Source organism: Lycium ferocissimum, chromosome 6 (assembly GCF_029784015.1).
Source record: "Lycium ferocissimum isolate CSIRO_LF1 chromosome 6, AGI_CSIRO_Lferr_CH_V1, whole genome shotgun sequence".
NCBI lineage: Eukaryota > Viridiplantae > Streptophyta > Magnoliopsida > Solanales > Solanaceae > Lycium > Lycium ferocissimum.
In genome coordinates, this window is record NC_081347.1 from 63,339,198 (window position 1) to 63,350,842 (window position 11,645).

General features: G+C 32.7%; 1 protein-coding gene across 3 annotated transcripts; it reads left to right on the forward strand.

Annotated features, from left to right (window-relative positions):
* The first annotated feature begins 1,565 nt into the window (after nucleotides 1-1,565).
* Nucleotides 1,566-6,190, forward strand: LOC132059993 (myosin-binding protein 3-like). 3 transcript variants are annotated; one of them, XM_059452834.1, is made up of 4 exons: nucleotides 1,566-3,229; nucleotides 3,695-3,874; nucleotides 3,999-5,351; nucleotides 5,439-6,190. In XM_059452834.1, exons 1-3 carry the CDS (start codon nucleotides 1,792-1,794, stop codon nucleotides 5,309-5,311), a joined length of 2,931 nt encoding a protein of 976 aa, XP_059308817.1. In that variant the 5' UTR covers nucleotides 1,566-1,791; the 3' UTR covers nucleotides 5,312-5,351; nucleotides 5,439-6,190. The 3 variants fall into 3 exon arrangements, with proteins under 3 accessions (XP_059308817.1, XP_059308818.1, XP_059308819.1); XM_059452835.1 differs by having other exon boundaries at nucleotides 5,447-6,190; XM_059452836.1 differs by having other exon boundaries at nucleotides 3,701-3,874.
* The last annotated feature ends 5,455 nt before the right edge of the window (nucleotides 6,191-11,645 follow it).

Consider the following 11,645-nt stretch of genomic DNA (forward strand, 5'->3'; position numbering starts at 1 on the left):
TGGTCTTTAATTTTTGCTTGCTTCTAATTTAATGAAAATTTGTCGGTCGAAGTACTCTTATTCGCTTACTACGAAATTAGAGGTTCAGTGTTTGATTCCTAGCAGAGTAAAAAAAAAAAAAATTGCAACACAAATTTTTATAGAAACTATGCTTTGTCGGGCCAAGTTGCATAAAAACTACGCCTTGTCAGGCATAGTTCTGTAGAAATTAAGTTATCCAGCATAAATTGTGTAGTAACTAATTCGCTCAGCATAAGTTTGTAAAAAACTTTACTTTGTCCGACATAAGTTCTGTAGAAATGAAATTATGTTGGATAACCTAATATCTATAAAACTATGTCAGACAAGACATAGTTTGTATGTAACTTTGCCCGACAAGGCATAGTTTCTATAGAACTTTGCCATGAGAAATTAGGTCATAGATTCGATTTTTTTTCCTTCCTGATGTTAGGGATATTTTTGGCCATTTTTTGTTACTTAAAGTGCCGAAGATAAAAATTAAAGACCAGCGATTTGAGGGACAAAATTAAAGACCACCCGAGACAGGGGCATTCGTGCTAATTGCCCAAGGAAATTGACACGTATGTACGTTTCCCATTTATAGTGGGCATATTTTTTACCCACTTTTTTGTTGAGCAATTGAAGCCAAAATATGTTGGATCTAAATTTGTATCCATCCTAACCTCATGCCTATTCTTAAATAGAGTAACTTATCTTTACCGGATTGTGAATAGAAAATTACGGAGAGTTTGTTATTTTTCACGTATGTTCTTTCTTGAAAGAAAATGAAGCCCTCGTTGGAGTATGCTGGAATAATACTTGCATTAGGAGTTCAGACCAACCAGACTATAGTTACTAACAGATTATTTGAATTCGAACTTGTAACAATTTGACTTGTCTTTAATTATTGAAATATTTACGGAGGACATGGAAATTTAATTTTGGAAGCTTAGAATAATGATAAAATTATCTTCGTGTGACTTAATAGTCACGGATTCAAGTTGTCAAGATGTTCGTGATAAGCTATTTATATCACAATCCCTTACGGTGCATCATTTTCTTAAATTCTGCATGCACTGAACTGTCCTTTAATTTATGCTCAAGAGTAAAAGTACTTTCTTCTTTAAAAAAAATGAAGGCGAAAACTAATAAGATAAGGATAATAGTTATAATTAACTAATTAAATAAACGAATCGGTACGAGAAGAGCAATCCAGCAAATATTAGCTGTTGAATGCGCAAAGCTTAGATTAAACTTTGTTCAAACTCAAAATTCTTTCACAAATATTCTTTTCTTTTCATTTATTTATTCATTTATTTGTTTCAGTTTGTTTTTATTTTTATTTTGTCGCGTCTTTATAATTCTTTTTACTATCTACATAGATTGTGATAGAGTGATAAATATACCTTCTTTTTTTAATTATGACTTTTGGATTTGAATTCCTTTATTAACAAACATTTTATCTCCTACGTAGGACTTTCAGGTGCGAAATCGAATTTAATCGACATTGGATAAAAAACCAAAAAAGATCTTTTCCACATATTATAGTCTCATTTGGCCTCACTTTCTCATTATTCATTCCAAAAAAAAAAATCTTCTCTTCATCTAATCTACTTTAAACTGTTTTCCCTCTTTTTTCCACCTTCACTCCTCTCTTTTTCTCTTTCTCTTTCTCTTTCTCTTTCAAGATTATGTTCCATTGATTCTTTAATTATCTCTACGTATATGTCAAGAAAAACAAGTTTGTAACAAGTTTCATTTTAGTGTATTTTCCTTTGATCATCATCATAAATGGCTGCTAACAAGTTTGCAACCATGTTACACAAAAACACCAACAAGATCACACTTATTCTTATCTATGCAATCTTAGAATGGACTCTAATAATTCTACTTCTTCTCAACTCTCTCTTCTCTTACATGATCATCAAATTTGCTGATTATTTTGGCCTAAAACCACCTTGTCCATTGTGTTCTAGAGTTGATCATCTATTTGATCATCAAAAGACTAAAACTCTGAACAAAAATCATCTCTGTGAAGCTCATAACACTGAGATTGCCAAATTGGGATTTTGTTCAAATCATCAGAAGTTGGTTGAATCTCAAGATATGTGTGAGGATTGCTTGTCCTCACAACCCGATTTTCGTGGTGTTTCGGAGGATTTAGCTTTGTTTGAATTGATCAAGAATGGTAAGGAAGTTAATGTGGAGAATTGTGAAGTGAGTTTGAAGTGTTCTTGTTGTGGTGTGAACTTGGAGAGAAAATTTTCAACTACTACTAATTATATTTTGATTAAGCCTTGTTTTGATGATTTGGGATATGCCCAAAAAGGAAATTTGGTTGTTGAGTCAGTAGATGATGAGAACAAATGTGATGATTTGGATAAAGAAAGATCAGATCTTGCTATAGAAAGTTGTCGAAATGAAGAAAAGATTAGTCTTTCTGATGATTTGAATAAAGAAAGATCAGATTTTTCCATAAATAGCTGTGGGAATGAAGAAAAGAATGATCTTTCTGATGATTTGGATAAAGAAAGATCAGATATTGCAATTGAAAGCTTTGGAAATGAAGAAAAGATTAATCTTTGTGATGATTTGGATAAAGAAAGATCAGATTTTGCTATTGAAAGCTCTGGAAATGAAGAAAAGACTAGTCTTTGTGATGATTTGGATAAAGAAAGATCAGATTTTGTTATTGAAAGCTGTGGAAACGAAGAAAAGACTAATCTTTCTGATGATTTGGTTGTTGAAGGAGTAACAGATTGCATAGAGGAGAACTGTAGAGAAAGGATAATGAAAGATCAAGCTGTTCAAGTTTGTTTGACAGATGACTTATCTTTTGAATTTTCTCCTCAGCACTTGGATTTTGTTATTGAATGTAGTGGTCATAAGTTGATTCCTATTGAATTGATTGATTCAACAACTGAGGATGATCATAGAAAAAACCAAGAGACGGACGAAAATCGTCAAAAGAATGATGATGAAGTCAGTTTGGACACTATGGAACAAGTCAATGAAGAAGTTGAAGTGGTTGTAGAGAACAAAGTTGCAGAAGTAGAAGAAGAGACAATAGTTTCATTTCTTGATTCCATGAAGATGAAAAAAGATGAAAATGGTTTGGTTCTTAATGAACAATTTGACAATATTCAATTGCACCAAGGACCTTCCAGAGATAACGTTCAAATTGTGGCTGAAAGTGTAAGGGAAGAAGAAGGTTTAGATGTTTCACCAGGTATATTTTATACTCTTCTGAAGATAATCTCATTTTTTAACTCTGCATTTTTGGATTTTAGTATGTTTCTTGTGATATATTTGCATTTTACCTTTGTAGTTTTAGAAGAGATTTCCCTAAACTAAAACCATTTTTCGAGCTTCATACCTAAACTATTGAATGTTCCTGTTATCCCCTGGACTAAAACTCCCTTTATTAAAAATCCCAAGTTGAATATGTGGCAAATTGTTTGGATTAACTTGTTGAGAGGCGTGTGAGAGATGAAAAACGTCTTAAAAATGAGTCCACCTGACACAATGAATTCATGGTAGTTCGGGGGTTATGTGAACGCCTAATAGTTTACGTATGAAACTCGCAAAGCAGTAATAGTTTAAGGGTTTTTAAACCTATTCACTCCTTTTTTTACTCTGAATTTTTTGGATTTTAGTATGTTTCTTGAGTTATTTTTGCATTTTACCTTTGTAGTTTCAGAAGAGGTTTCCCAAATGGCACCAATTAATGAAACTGATGCAGAAGTGTCAATTGGAAATGAGATTCCTGATATGGATCTCTCAGATGAGATTCCATGTCAAGTAGCTCTTGATACATGTACACATGAAGAACCTTCCACAAGTTTTGCCCATTTCCATGAAGTTGATCGACATGGTACGCTAAGAATTTTTGTTTTATTCCCTGATAATTTTCTTTAGCACGAAGTAACAAATGGTTAACTCGCTTTTTACTATTGTTGTGGAGTTATATATTTATTAATCTTGTTTTACCATATTAGGTCCTGAAGAAGATCAAGAAAAACTATTAGAACTGAAATTAGTATCAGTTGAGTTTGATGAGCGTGTGATGGACAACCAATCATCTATCTCTTCAAAACTGAATGAGATTGAAGAAGATAAAGTTCCAGAAACGCCAACTTCTATCGATAGCTTCCAACAGTTACATAAGAAATTACTGCTCCTTGAGAAGAAAGATTTTGGAACTGAGTCTTTGGATGGGAGTGTGGTTAGTGAGTTAGAAGGCGGAGATACAGTTTCAACGATCGAACACTTGAAATCAGCATTAACTGCTGAGAGAAAGGCTCTACACGCTTTGTATACGGAGTTAGAAGAAGAGAGGAGTGCTTCTGCTGTGGCTGCTAATCAAACAATAGCTATGATAAATAAGCTTCAAGAAGAAAAATCAGCAATGCAGATGGAAGCTTTGCAATACCAACGAATGATGGAAGAACAATCGGAGTATGATCAAGAAGCGTTGCAACTACTGAACGAGCTCATGGTAAAAAGGGAGAAGGAAAAACAAGAGCTTGAGAAAGAATTGGAAGTATGTAGGAAAAGGTTATTGGAATATGAAGCAAAAGAAAAGACGACGAGGATGTTGAAGAGTAGAAGCAAGGATAGTAGTGCACGAAGCGGATTTTCATCAGCCACAGAGGACAGTGAGGAGTTGTCTATTGATTTGAATAAAGAAGTAAAGGAAGATGAAAGCTTTTATGGTCATCAAGAATGTGAGGATGATAAAGTTCGTGTCGATGCTGTTCTAGAATTGGAAGAATCGTTTGTTGATTTCGAGGAAGAGAGGATGTCGATTCTTGAGCAGCTAAAGATGTTGGAAGAAAAACTTATTACTATAGATGATGAGGATGTTAGGCCAATGGAAGATTCATATAGAGAGAATGGAGATCATAAAGAGGAAATTTCTCATTTAAATGGAGAGATAAATGATCGTGCCAACTGTTTTTTGAGTGAAATGAATGGGAAACTAATTGTCAATGCAGAGGGAAAGGGGCTTCTTCCACTTTTTGATGATGCAATGAGCGACGAAAATGGAGATGTTATGCTAAATGGCCATGAAAATGGATTCCATTCCGATGTGGATAACAAGAAGCTAGATGTGGAAGAGGAGTTGGATCATCTACATGAAAGGCTACAAGCTCTTGAGGCAGATAGGGAGTTCCTAAAGAACTGCGTTAGTTCATTGAAGAAAGGCGATAAAGGGATGGATCTTCTTCATGAGATCTTACAACATCTTCGTGATCTAAAAAACGTTGATCTTCGTGAAAGGAGCTCATGTAATGGTCTCATATTATAGTCAAGTTCTAGCTGAATTATCGCGACAAAGAAGATAATTGGTAATTTTCTATCTTTAACTCAACAATGTCATATGTTTTTGAAAGTCTATCACATTGTCTTAACTTCTTTCATATTCTTTTTGGCAGCTATTTAGCTAAAACGGGAACTCAACGATGCAACAGATATCTATGGAATAGCCGAAAAAACTCTGTTTTCATTGCAGAAATATTATGGAAGGGTAAAATGTAAATCCCTTGACAGAGAGATCAGGCCCTGGAAATGGTCTGTGTATTTTGGTCCTAATGGTAGACACCAATGGTTTTGAGGTCTGCCTAAGTTTTTGTTCTGAAGCTTCAATGATCATTTGTCAAAGTTAAACCAAAAAAATGGTAGTGTCCGAGTTAGCTTATGTGCGTCTCCACTTTTTGTGGGCAAAAGGTGGGGAATGATGAATGTGTTTGTGTAGTCCAGTTAGGGCGAAGCCATTCTGTCTTTGAAAAAAAAAAAAAAAGAACTGTGGTGGCTGAGTTAGCTTATGTGCGAAATTATTTTATCAGGTACCTGCTATCTTTCACTAGTACAAATCTGGCTTTTGTATGTTGTGAAAGGGAAAAAGCACTGGCTTGCAAAGCTGGAGAGGGTCCAACAAAGATTCCAGTGCCAACCAATTTGTCCTTGTTTATTGTAGACAATTAGGAGCAGAAACAATTTTTTTTTTCTACTTTTATCATTTTAAAGGGTTAAGGCATAGAGGGGAAAGTAACTTCTTTTTGCCTTATCTCTCATCTTTTTCATCATTTCATCACATGAGATTTGTTATTGTTTTAGAAGGCAAAGTTGTCTAGTTGTACACTACATGTATCTTTGTAAGAGTATACAAAGAGTGGGTGTTTCTGTAGTTATGTTTCTTTTTCTATCTTTTATTATTTGGACAGTCAGCTTTCATTTTGTAAAGTTCATCCCAAAAATATCATGGATATACAAAAACTACACCATCTATTGTAATGGAGTAGTAGTTACAGAGAGAAGAAAAGCCAAAGATTTCTTTCAACAGACTGTTTTAGTTTAAGCAAAAACAGAACTTTGGTAGGTTGAGTGAGAATAGCTAGTAGTATCTCCAGCTTATTCAACTCTTTTAATTTCTCTTCTCAAAAACATTGGAAAGGGCAGTGCACGAGAAATAATCATATAAAAATTATTGAATTTTCGAACGCCCCAAAAGGTGCTCTGGAACAGTTGAAGAAGGTGAATAGGAGAATCACTATACTTATAGCCCTTGGTAAGTTTACGAAAGACAAAAGTAATTTATTTAATATTATGGATGACTAATTACAAAGTGATCATTTCGTTTTCATAGATTGATTCAATCTATTGCTCTTTTCTTGCGCCGATTTCACTTTAGTGGTTGTTTCACAGGTACATCCTTTGTAACTAAAAGAAACATGCATAATTAGTGACACCAGAAAGGGCTATAACAGCTAAGAGGGTGCCTTTAAAGCATGATTACAAAGGTAAGCTTGTGCATATGCAAGCCAAGTACCTAATCATTATTAGCATATTTTAATTATAGTTTAAGACACATTGATGTGAAGGTCTATGCGACATAATGATGACTAGTGTCATGCTGGTTCCATCAGCTCACCTTCCCCAATATCTTGATACATCATAAAGGCAAAGTTAATTAAGCAGATCTTGTTTGTGGTGGTCCTTTCAAAAGGTTACAAGCTAAAGTTTTAGGTGGGATTTGTTTCAATTTAAGAAACTTGTTTTGCAAAAGAAAAGGAAAGAGAGATCAATATTTCAATCAAATACCAAGAAGGATATTTTTTTTTTCCTTCCAATTTTTGTTATAATCTCGCTCACTTGTTAGTATTGTTGGTCTACAGGTTTAATGTCTATAGCCTTAACTCAATTATCAATAATCACCATGAGATGGATGACATCTCTCCACCCTTAATCAAAGATCTCGGATTTAGACACTCAAAATTTTGATAAGGAGCATCCTTTAAATTGATCTTACATGATGCGAATCTCTTAATTAATCGAATCAGTAAATTTCGAATACCAAATGATCTAAGAAAAAACTCAAAAATCACAAGGACAAGCTTCCTCTAACTAAAGTGAAATTCCACCTGTATGAAATATAAAATAACTGTATGAAAACAAGAAGGAAACAAGCTTCTTTAGGTTTGTGATTTACCAAGTGTAACAAGTAATCTGATACCTAGTAGCAGTACTGGCCCTCAAGATGGGGATACTTGACCAGAAATTGATTGGTGGGAACATTATGTTTTGGTTCATTTCCCATCTGACTACACATATTATTTCCCACCATGCATATTGAGACCAAGATGTCTGTATTATTTTTGTACATATCCCCAGTGACAAGATCCAACATCCACTATGTTCCAATTCCAATAGTGTGAAACTTTTCTGTAACCGCGTCGTGTGTCAAAGTATGTGAAAACTTTTCTGTAACCGCGTCGTGTATCAAAGTACTTTCTTATTGAAATGTTGTTATTGAAAACATATACATAATATAACAAGAAAACTTTATTTTTAAAAAAACTTGATCGTTGAGGATGATTGTTATTGAATGGTTTGATGTCCTATCATATTTCCTTCATTTTTTGTCATATCTTTTGTCTGCTTGTAATTTGGTAAAAATGATTTTGTAATTTCTTCCGATTATTTAATAAAGGTTAGCAATAATTATTAAATAACATTGTAATTGTATATCCGCGGCAAGATTAATGCACATGGAAAAGTCCAGCCAGTCCCATATCTTACAAAGCACACTTTGGATTTTTAAATAAAGAAATAAACAAAAATAACATAATTTAATCTGGCAGGCTGTCGCACAGGCTACATTAGTCCCTAAGGTAAGGATTTGAAAATATTCTAAAAAAAACTTCAATTAAAAGCAATTATTGTGTTTTATTGTACCTTAAGAGGTTATTTAATTACGATAGTGTTTTAATATGTTCTCCATCAGAATTATTTGTAAGATTCCATTTAATAATCCTCAGCAACTTCCCAAAGATTTTTTTTTCTTTTCTTATTTTTTGGTTGATGTATACTTTGAATTGACAATGATACGAGTCGATCTCTATAACAATTAAAAAAATATACCTTTTATTTTCGAGAATTAAAAAGAAGCATATTTAATTTATTTGATAATAAAATATGTCATGTGTTACTTTCGGCCGCATAATTTTATGTTAATGGACACTTTCCATTGTAGAGTTACTTATTCCTCAACCTTCCTTTTTGAGGTGGTTTTTGAGCTAATTTTCACTAGAATATTGAAGTTTATGAACAACTACTTTCTTTCTTTTGTTACTAATCTAATCTTGAATCCTGTAAGGTTTTCCCTCCAATTATTTGGCAACTATAGAAGATAATGAAAATCAAAATGTAGCACTAGTATTTAAAAAGTCTAAAAAGGGCCAAAGGTTTATTTTGTTTAGTGTTTTTTCTTCTTTTCTTTTTGTTAAAAGAACTCAGATTAGGCACGTAGGGTTTCACTAATAGATTGAAAAAGAATATCTAGAGAAGGGCCAAAAATAGTAAGCCTGCAAATAATTGTATGAAATATGAACTGATCTTAACAAAGTGCTCATCTATACTCAAGTGAAATTGTTCTGTCAAAGTGTTTTAATCTGAACATGTCAGGTTAGCTGACAAACATGTACACATGATCATAACAATTTTCTTAGGCCTTGTTACTCGTGAATCGTGGTCTAAGAAAGAAACAACAAACACAAATACCGTTGGAAATCTTTAATAACAAAACGTGTATTTGGTATGAGGGAAAAAATTAATTCTAGGAAAAGATATTTTCCACGAAAAAGTATTTTTTGATATTTTTGCATGAAGGAAGCCATTTCCATATATAAAAAGATTTTCATCATTAAAGGAAGATGATTTCTCTCTCTTAATTACGGGTAGAAGTCATTTTCCTTATAACTATCTTAACATTGAACTTCATATACTTACTTGAACTAAAATTTAGATATTATAATTAATCTCTAGTATTCAAAAGTTTCATCATAACACTCCCTATTTTATTTATATTATTTATTTATCTTTAGTACATTTATTTATAGAAAATATTTTCCGCTCACCAAAAAACTATTTTTCATAAAAAAAAATGCTTCGTTTTACCAAAATTTTCCATTTCCTTGTCAAAGATTAGACTTGATATGCATCACTCTGCACGCGCAAGAAAGATGTGAAATGACATCAACATAGATTGTCAAAATATATGAACCACAAGTAAAGAGGAATGGTTCAATATTGAAAAACAAAACTAAGAAAAGGAAAAGAATAGTACTTCTTGTACTTGATTGGAGACGGTCATAAGACATTTAAAATATTGAAAAACAAAACTAAGAAAAGGAAAAGAATAGTACTTCTTGTACTTGATTGGAGACGGTCATAAGACATTTAAAAGTTTATTCGTGAGACAAGTTTCGAGGTCAAATTTCTACTCGCTGTTGTTATACATTAGAGCCCGTTTGGATTGCCTTATAAGTTGCTGAAAACAGCTTATAAGCTGTTTTCAGCATTTTTGAGTGTATACACCACAGTTTAAAGTTATTTTATCTTAAAATAAGCTCAAAAAATAATTGAAATTTGGGCAAATTATCTAAAGTAGATTATAAAAATTTGAAACGGTTTATAAGTCAAAAAAAAAATAAGTTGAGCTACCCCAACTTATTTTTTTTTAGCGTATAAGCTGTTTTCAACTTATAAACTGCTTTTTTTAAGCCCATCCAAACAGGCTCTAGAAGAAATATCATAAAGTGTGAACCCAACATGTAGGTCCATTGAGGTAATTAAAGCAAGGAGTTGAGTCTGAAATCATACTTCCAACGGCTAACATATGTATGTCAAGATCAAGTCCATAAAGTTCAGGAAACACTATTCTATGAAGTATGAAGCTCTAAATAATCAGCAAATATGTCTCGGCTTACATGTACTCCCTCTGTTTCAATTTGTTTGACCCTATTTCCTTTTTAGTTCGTGCCAAAATGAATGACATTTTTCCTAATTTGAAAACAAATTCACTTTATGAATGATTTACAGCCACACAAATTTTCAAGGCTTATTTTGAACCACAAGTTTCAAAAGTCTTTCCTATTTCTTAAATATCGTGCCCAGTCATATGGGTTCATATAAATTGAAATGGAGGGAGTATTTCTTTTCGATAACTTCTTTGTTTGAACCTCCTCATGTACAGGTTTGATTCATTTTTATGAGCCCGTTTGGATTGGCTTATAAGTTGCTTATAAAGCCGTTTTCGTTTTTTTTGTTTGGTTGGCGTACTTTGAAGTCATTTTGTGCTTAAAATAAGCTCAAAAAAAAATAATTAGGCGTTTCATTTGATTTAAATTATCTAAAAACGAAATTTAAGTTCGAAAACAACTTATAAGCCAAAAAAAATAAATTAGATATCCCAACTTATTTTTTTTTTAGCTTATGTTCGCAAAACTTTTTTTAGGCATAAGCCCATCCAAACAGGCTCTATGTGTTAAATGTGCATGTGATGAAGTATGTGACAATTGCATCTAAAAGCTTAATCTATTAAAAAAAAAATTATTTACTAAATTACATTCTCGATATTCTCTCCACACAGTGGGAAGTTTCCTAGAAATTGCAGCCCTACTCCGATATATATATAGTCGCACAAATATGTGTGAATTAATTAATTTCATGTATGGTCATTGTACTTTACCTACTATAAGAGTAAATACCACATTAAAGTAATTAAATTTAATCTAGTGCAATATTAAAGACACAGAAATATCTTTTGTCGCATTAAAGTAATTGTATTATATGTAATGAATTGCTCATAAATTACAAATGACCACAAGGTCAACTTTTCTGCGCTGAATAATTGCTTTTCTTTTTTTGTTCACATGTTTTAATTTTATTTTGTTATAAAAAATATGGGTAGACAAATATTTAACACCGTGAGTTTTAAAATTTCATGTCACTTGTATATTATATGAACCGAAAATTTGACTTTCTGATCATTTGTAATTTTTTAAGCAATTAGATTGTTTGACAATTTCTATGAGCTGCGAGTTTTGACACAGATGAAAACGGCTTGGCAACATTTTCTGGGACAAAAAACTCATATTGTTCATAAACATGTAACTAAGAATATAGAAAAATGATCAAAGGAATGAAACAAACGCCGTGTGGTCCTCTTATTGATCTGGAGGGTCAAGACGAGGTACTAGTAATTTAGGGGTGGGCATAAATACCGAAAACCGAAAAACCGAACCGAACCGAATGAATTCGGTTTTTCGGTTTTCGATGTTTCGGTTCGGTTCCGGTTTTTT